This window comes from Equus przewalskii, unplaced genomic scaffold (genome assembly GCF_037783145.1).
Source record: "Equus przewalskii isolate Varuska unplaced genomic scaffold, EquPr2 ChrUn-6, whole genome shotgun sequence".
NCBI classification, from domain to species: Eukaryota; Metazoa; Chordata; class Mammalia; order Perissodactyla; family Equidae; genus Equus; species Equus przewalskii.
In genome coordinates, this window is record NW_027228754.1 from 2,263,740 (window position 1) to 2,271,982 (window position 8,243).

Here is an 8,243-nt window from a genome sequence, read left to right on the forward strand (position 1 = left end):
ATGTGGGATGCTGCCTCACCGTGGCCTGATGAGCAGTGCCATGTCCACACCTAGGACTCGAACCAACGAAACACTGGGCTGCCTGCAGCGGAGCACATGAACTTAACCACTCGGCTACGGGGCCAGCCCCCAATGGAATGATGTTTTAAAAAATTTTAGTTTAAAATGTAGCATAGGAAGTGTTATGTATAAATAATGAAAAAGTTGTTATTTTAGCACCCTTGATTTTTATACTGAGGCAAGGTTCAGATTACATAAATTCCTGTGATGTGATACCATATATTCTTCCCACCCTCACTGCTGGTTTGCAGTACTTTATGCCAAGGATAACAGTACTAACATTGTAATACAACACTTTGATACGCTTTATTTTATTCGATTTTCATCTAGTTTGGTAAGCCCACCTATCAGTCTTGGAATATCCATTCATCTCTTCTTTCATTAGTCTTTTTACTCTTTGTTTCACTATATCCCTCTCATTCCTGGATGCTGCCAAGATCAGGTACCTGGTGCTCTCATACTAGCTCTTATGTGACTGGCTCCCTCATTGTGACACCTCACCAAACTCTTCTAATTTTATTGTTATTGAGACTGACCAACACCTAAGAAAGGGGCTTTCTGCCCAAAGCTCTGAGCAAGGCATCCTTGACCTCTTTGTTCCTCAGGCTGTACACAACAGGGTTCAGTAGAGGGGTGATGACAGTGTAGGTCACAGAGATAAGTCTGTCCTGCAGGGAATTGTGGGATTTGGGTTTTAGGTAGATGAAGGAGGTACAGCCATAGTGGACAATGACCACTGTGAGGTGTGAGGCACAAGTGGCAAAGGCCTTTTTCCGACCCTCAGCAGATGCAATCTTCAGGATGGTGGTGACAATCAGGACATAGGAGATAAAGATCAAGACCATAGGCAGAACAAGGACACACAGACTGATGAGCAAGGTGATAAATTCTTTGATGGTAGTGTCAGCACAGGAAAGCTTCATTAGAGGCCGGATGTCACAAAAGAAGTGAGAGATGATGTTGGTACCACAGAAGGGCAGGCTGAACACAGAAGACACCTGAATGATGGCTGTGCTCAGGCCAATGCTCCAGGATCCACTTGCCAACTGTATACAAGTCTTTTTGCCCATGATGACTGAATACCGTAGGGGGTTGCAGATGGCCACATAACGATCATATCCCATGGCTGTGAGCAGGAAGCAGTTGTTGATACCAAAAGTGAGATAGAAGAAGAGCTGGGTGGCACAATCTGGAATGGAGATGACTCGTTGGGAATTAAGGAGACTGGACAGCATTCGGGGGATGATGGCTACTGTATAACAGGTCTCAGATATGGACAGCACACTCAGAAAGAAGTACATGGGTGTGTGAAGTTGACGGTTGAGGTGGATAACTGTCAAGATGATAGCATTGCTGGCAAGGGTCAACAGGTACAAGACCAAAAAGACTCCAAAGAGGAAGAGTCTGTGCTGCCACCCAAAAATGGAAAAACTTTCAAAGATAAACTCTGTCACAGCTGTGAAATTGAGTCTTGGCATTGAGGAGAATCTGGGTCTGAAAGAGATGAGGTGGAAAGGTTGAATATCCATGTTGGAAACAGTAGGCTGGTCCAGGGTCATCATCAGCCACATGCAGGGACTCAAAATGGGTGTAGCTCTGCGTTTCAGAAGCTCTCTGGATTCAGACACTGGCCAAGTTCTCAAAGAACTCTCAAGTTCTCAGAGGCCTGGCACGGGGGGGCAGATGTCATGGGGAGGAAGAGAGTAGATATGTAAAGGGAGTAGTGGAAACATCTAACAAGTTGGCTAGAAGTAGATAGACCAGAGAAGGCACTAGTCTGAGTGTGCCCTGAAACTCCACCCACACTCACCTGGTTTAGACCAGCAATGGCCCATCTTGTGTCAGAGACTCAGTGCAAAGGGATGTGCATGAAGAGATAATTTAAGCCAGTGAAGGAACTCTATTAGAGGCACACTTCTGGGAGATAAGAGGCCAGCTCCAGCTCTGGTCAGAAGGGCTTGGTGAGTCAAGGTACATAACACTGCCCCCTCTCATGTTCTCATTCAAAGTGCCTAATATCTAGAATAGAGTGGTGAGAGGAGACACTGCTTTTATTTTTTTTCTTGAGGAGAGTCTACTGTGTGGACCCAGGACATTCTGTGATCCACAGCCAACTCTGTTTTTAGCCCTGCTTCCTTCCTGTGTTCCCCCAAATACCACTAGTTTTAATACCAGAGTCTCTCTCCATCTGTGTGGAAGGTAGTTTCTGCTTCTATTTTCTAGTCTGTAAACAGTAAAAATCTGAAACTTCTTAAGGGTTTGAAGTACTATAAAAAATAGTGATAAAAACAACAAAATATTTAAGTTTATAGAAATCTCTGGCTTTAACCCCAGTGTAAGTAGAGGATGCTTGATTTTCTTTGCTCACTTCATTTGTCTCCATTTGCTCATCTATAAAATAGAGAGAATAATATCTGCTCATAGTGTTACTATGGAGATTATGTGAATTCCTTTATGTAAATAGCCAAGCACAGTTCCTGTTACATAACAGGCAAACAATACAGTTAATTTCTGCTTCCCTCCTTTCATCTGTCCTCCCCATCCCCACTCGACATAGCTCTGGCTTCTACTTGTATGTTAGACCCACCCAAACACGTGCATACACACACACACATACACACACGCACGCGCACACACGCACAGATTCTCTCTTTTTCATGTTCATGGATGGTTCTTATCATTAATTTCTCTCATCTCTATTGATTGGAAAGCCCAGTCCTCACTTTCCACCTCCTTTCCAACTCTAGATTCTGAAATGTATGCGGATGGGGTGGGGGTGGCCTGGAATCAAACGCCTCCGTGATCAAACTCTGGCTCTACTTACTTTACATGTGGCCTTAGAAACATTTCGTCATCTCTTTGAGCCTGTAAGATGAAGACGGTACCAATATCTACCTCAGAGGACTGATGGAAAGATTACATGAGAAGATGCCTGTAAGGCACTTAGTAGAGGGCCTGGTGTAGAGTATGCCATCAATAAATGGTAACCACTGATAAAGACGAGCATAGATTTCAAAATGTGAGTATTTGAGGTCATTGTTTCAACTTCACTTCTCCTCTCCCAAGCCTGCCCTCAAGGTCAGAAAGTGGTCAGTCTTCATCTACCTACCACTTGTATAGCAGCTTGCAGTTTAGAGGATGCTTTTCTATTTTTTGGAGACACAAGGAGAAAGAGGCGGCAGGGAAGGAAACAATATTCAAGCAGGGAAGAGAATTCCGGGGATGGGGGGAGGGTCTGGATGTGGGTTGGAATGGGGAGGCCATTCCCAGTGCAGCAAATCTGCAGGCAGGCCTGCGTCTAGGACCTTCTACTTGAACACCTGCACTCACAAAACCCTGATATTTCAGCCAGCCATTCATTGACCCCAGCTTCCCAGCCTCTGGTTGATACTTGGGGCTGGAAACAGGAGCATATGGCGGGGACTTCCATGTTCAGGGAATAGGCCTTTTCTAGTATAAAGGGGGGAATTCAGGTCCATTCAACCAGAGTCAGATGTTCTGTTTCTTGCCTCCAGGCCCCACATCCTGGGAGTGTGATAGAGGATGGTAGGGACAGGACTGGATGTTCACAATTCTCCTGGCTCACTCAATGTGACACCCTAAATACTATATTTTGGGCTAAATTGACCAGCTAAGCACTTTGAAAGTTCTACCTGAGATTTTCTTTCTTTCCTTTTTTTTTTTTTTGAGGAAGATTAGCCCTGAGCTAACTATTGTAAATCCTCCCCTTTTTGCTGAGGAAGACTGGCCCTGAGCTAACATCCATGCCCATCTTGCTCTACTTTATATGTGGGACGCCTACCACAGCATGGTTTTTGCCAAGTGGTGCCATGTCCACACCCGGCATCCAAACCAGTGAACCCCAGATCGCCGAGAAGCAGAATGTGTGCTCTTAACTGCTGTGCCACCGGGCTGATCCCAGAGATTTTCTAAGGCCAATGCCCAGATAACCCTTTCTGAGAGATTTTTTTTCAGTATTTATAATGCTTTTTATCCACTAAATTTTGTGGAACAGCTTTGCATTCATTTTTCCACTTGAAAATATTCCCATGAGAGAAGGAAAAGAGAAAGTGGCATCCCATGACGCAAGGATCATAAGGCCACATCAAGTCAGAGACAAGAATCATGCTTTGTTGAGTCATGAAGTGTGACTTACATGTCACCGGGTAGGTCTGAGGCTCATTTCACTTCAGGACAGTGAGACTTGAGAGCATAGAACCACGATTGCCAGGATTCCTGCTGTGCCATGGCAGATACAGTACCCAGAGAATCTTCTGAAGGGGAGGACTAGAAGAAAAACTTAGAACCCAACAGGGTCTGTCAGTTAATTCCTCTCCAGGATTGGGCAGATCTAGGCGTAACAGACAGAAAGCAGCACTGGGCTTGCCTGTATCTCCCCATAGCCCCAACCCTTTAAGTCTGCATTGCACGCTGTCACAGAGGACCATTCTCCTGGGCCACAGGACTCTGGGGCCCCTCTCCCCAAAGCCACAGTGACTATCCCTAAGGCAGCAGTAGCAAGATCCAAACACCATGTTGTCTGGGGATCTCATTAGAAAAGGGGCTGTTTAATTCAATCCCATACATAGCATGTAGGCAATCTGGGGCTTCCCACAGGAACAAAACCCTTGCCTTAGGACACGGTCCTACTCTGCTCAGCAGATGAAAAACATGAAGGAGAGCTCTTGCCTCATGACCACCATGGCAGAGAGGACCTCAGAACCCAGCCATGTTTAAGGGTGCAGCTTCTTTGGACAAGTCCCTCACTCTGGGGTCTCTGTACCCTAAGAGCTGAAGGCTCTCTCTTGGAAGTCCCTTCCAATTCTAATATTCCAGGAACTGTGACTCATTCATTCACTGATTCCTTCAACAAATACTTATTGAGTGCCTCTCAAATGCCAGGTACATAGAATATAACAGAAAGTGGGGACATAGCATCTGTACTGCATGCCCGTTCTGCTGGCTTTGAACATCAGACTCCAAGCATCACTGTGTATTGTGTAGGAAAAACTGAGAACCTTCTCCTTGAGGAAGATCAGAAGGAAGGTCCTCATTGGACTTGCTTCTGCATCTCCCCTCGTTCTCACTCCCAGCGTTAGGAGTCAGCTGATCCAGCCTTGTCTGCCTTTCATAATGTAAGACCAAGATGGGCCTTTCCAAAGGTTGAAGGAGAATCAGACATCAAGTCTACCAGGTTACCCAGGAACTTGGGTTCTTCAGTAATTCTTAGTTTTGGTACTCAATTTGTGCCTTTCTCTTAGAGACTTCAAAAGTAGGAGAGTCTCCCTTTCTAAGAATGAGCATACTGAGAAATGAAAGCAAGGCAATTTATGGTGGTATCTTTGATAAGCCAAGTAAACTGAGAGAGACTGATAAACATGGAATAGTTGCCAGGCATTTGGTTCAGATCCACATAATCTCTTCTAAGGCCCTTTACCCAAGAGAACACTTACCCAAGAGAAAATGGACATACTGGGGCTCATAAGCTGTTAGGATGCAGAGACCCACAGCTAAGAGATAGACGTATAGTATATACTGCTTGGGAACAGCCAGTGCATCACCTCATTAGAACTGTCTGAAATCCTTTAGGGAGCAGCTAAAGGAAGCCTTGAAGTTGAGCAGCAGGTCTTATCAAGACTTTAAAATAGGGACTGGCCCATGGCCAAGTGGTTAAGTTCATGCTCTCTGCTTCGGCAGCCTGGGGTTGGCAGGTTTGGATCCTGAGTGTGGACCTACATACTGCTCATCAAGCCATGCTGTGGCAGCATCCTACATAGAAGAACTAGAATGACTTACAAGTAAGATATACAACTATGTAGTGGGGCTTTGGGGAGAAAAAAAAGACGAAGATTGGCAACAGATTTTAGCTCAGGACCAATCTTCCTCACCTTAAAAAAAAAAAAAGACCTTAAAATAATCTGTTAACATTTGGCCCTACTTGCCAATGTCCCTTCTTCACAGTTTTTCTGGTAGCTCTATTTAAATATATAGTTCTTTGAAATAAAAAATAGAATGGAGTTGAAACCCATGAGAAGGGGAAAGAAACCCTGATACTGAAATTATGAACTAGAAAATGACTGAATTTAAAAAAAATATCATTCTTATTGTATATTTTTCTGAAAAAGACTGAAAAAATCTGGAGTGCATGGAGGTTTTTGCTGAAAATGGAGAAAATAAATTGCTGATGACATCATTATCATCTGTATGTTTTGGCAGTTTTGTCTTTTCCATTCCGTTTTTTTATATCTCTTATTTCTCTTGACTTACTGCATTTAGTTACGAACTATAATACGATATCGAATGCTAGCAGTTATAGGGGCATTTTTGTCTTTTTCTAAATTTTAATTTAATGCTTTGCATGTTTCAGTCACCATTAAATGTGAGGCTTGCTGAAGATCTCTGGCAGATACACTTTTTCAGATTAAGGAAGTTCCCTTTTATTTCTGGTTTATTTGCAAGTTTGTCGTGGATAGTCCGTTAAATTTTCAGCTAGTTCCTTTTCTGTATCCACTGAAATAATTATATGCTTTTTATTCTTTAATTGGTTAGGGTGGTGAATTATATTAATAGATCTTTGTTGACTCATACGTTTTTAAGGAAAACCCTACTTGGTCTTTTTATACACTATTGAATTCAGTTTGCTATTTTTTCATCCATCCATTATTGGTCAATAATTTCCTTTTTCTACTGTATCTATTTTTGGTACCAAAGGTTTGCAATTAGCAACCTCTTCAAATGCTGGGGAAATTTCACACCTTTTCTATGCTCTGAGCCTGGTGTCTTTTTCTGTTGTTGCTTGTTAGTTTTTTGAAAGAACAGGTTTCTCACTACTATCATTTCCATTTTTTAGGGTTATTATTCTAGTAAAATTTCCATTTCTTCTTGGTATAATTATGGTAATTTATATATTTCTCTGAATTTTCCCATTTTATATACTGTTTCAAATAGTTTAATATAAAGTTATTCAAGGTGTGCTTTTATAATTATTTTGTTCGTCTGTCTCTGCAGTTATATCCTTTTTTCCTCATTTTGTTTATTGTATCTCTCTGATTTATCATAGTTTTGAGAGGTTTTGTTTTTAAACCTTTTGGATCTCTGGAAAGAATAATTTCCAAAGATCCAAAATTTTAAAACATAACATTTCTATTATTTTATATTTACTTTGTATTTTAATTAATTTCTATTTCTTTATTATTTGTTTCTACTTTCTTTGAGTTTCTTTTTCAAGCTTTTTTTTTTCTTTTTTCTTTTCCTGAGGAAGATTAGCCCTGAGCTAACATCCACCACCAATCCTCCTCTTTTATTTGCTGAAGAAGACTGGCCCTGAGCTAACATCCATGCCCATCTTCCTCTACTCTATATGTGGAATGCCTGCCACAGCATGGCTTGATAAGCGGTGCGTAGGTCTGCACCTGGCATCCAAGCTGGTGAGCCCTGGGCCCCCGAAGTGGAGTGAGGGAACTCAACCACAGTCCCACTGGGCTGGCCCCTCTTTTTCAAGCTTTTCGAATTAAAACCATTTATTTATTTCCCCTCCTGTTTTACAATAAATATATAAAGCTATAAATTTTTTTTCTGAGAATTGCTCCAGATGTACCTCATTTGTTTTCATGTGTAGTTCTCTTACATTGTACTGTATATTTTTAATTTTTATTTCTTTAACTCACAGTTTATTTGGATGCTTAATAAGCTTAATACAAAAGTCAAGAGCTCAGATCCTGGAGTCAGGGTGTCTGAGCTTCTGTCCTACTCTGCCACTCACTATACGTGACCTTGGGCAAGTTGCTCAATCTTTCTGCACCTCAACTTCCTTATTTGTAAAATGTGGAGAATAATAGTACTGACTTCAAACAGTTGTTGTAAAGATTGAATGAGTAAACATTTGAAAGTACTTAAAATAATGACTGTCATATAGTAAGCACATAGCACAGGCTTATGAAGTAAATCTTCAGTACTAGGAGGAGTGATCATGGAGGGCTTAGCTGCTTCTTTTTTGTTTTTGGTTGATTTCTTATTTTATTGCATTGTGGTCCATGAACATTATTTATATAACATCAATATTTCAGAATTTGTTGAGGTATCGTTTGGGGTCAAAATAGTGAACATTATATAAAGGTTAGAATTTTAGATTAGGTTTGTTACTTGTCATTATAACCTTTTTAGCCTTATTAATCCATGGATTA

General features: G+C 41.7%; 1 protein-coding gene across 1 annotated transcript; it reads right to left on the minus strand.

Moving 5' to 3' along the window:
- Window positions 1-602: 602 nt before the first annotated feature.
- Window positions 603-1,538, minus strand: LOC103553944 (olfactory receptor 10J4). The gene has a single exon (XM_008524722.2). The coding sequence runs from the start codon at window positions 1,536-1,538 to the stop codon at window positions 603-605; it is 936 nt and encodes a 311-aa protein (XP_008522944.2).
- Window positions 1,539-8,243: the final 6,705 nt, after the last annotated feature.

What these genes read in the sequence shown, in the direction of transcription:
- LOC103553944 (XM_008524722.2), bottom strand. Translation starts at nt 1,538, where the DNA reads ATGCCAAGACTCAATTTCACAGCTGTGACAGAGTTTATCTTTGAAAGT.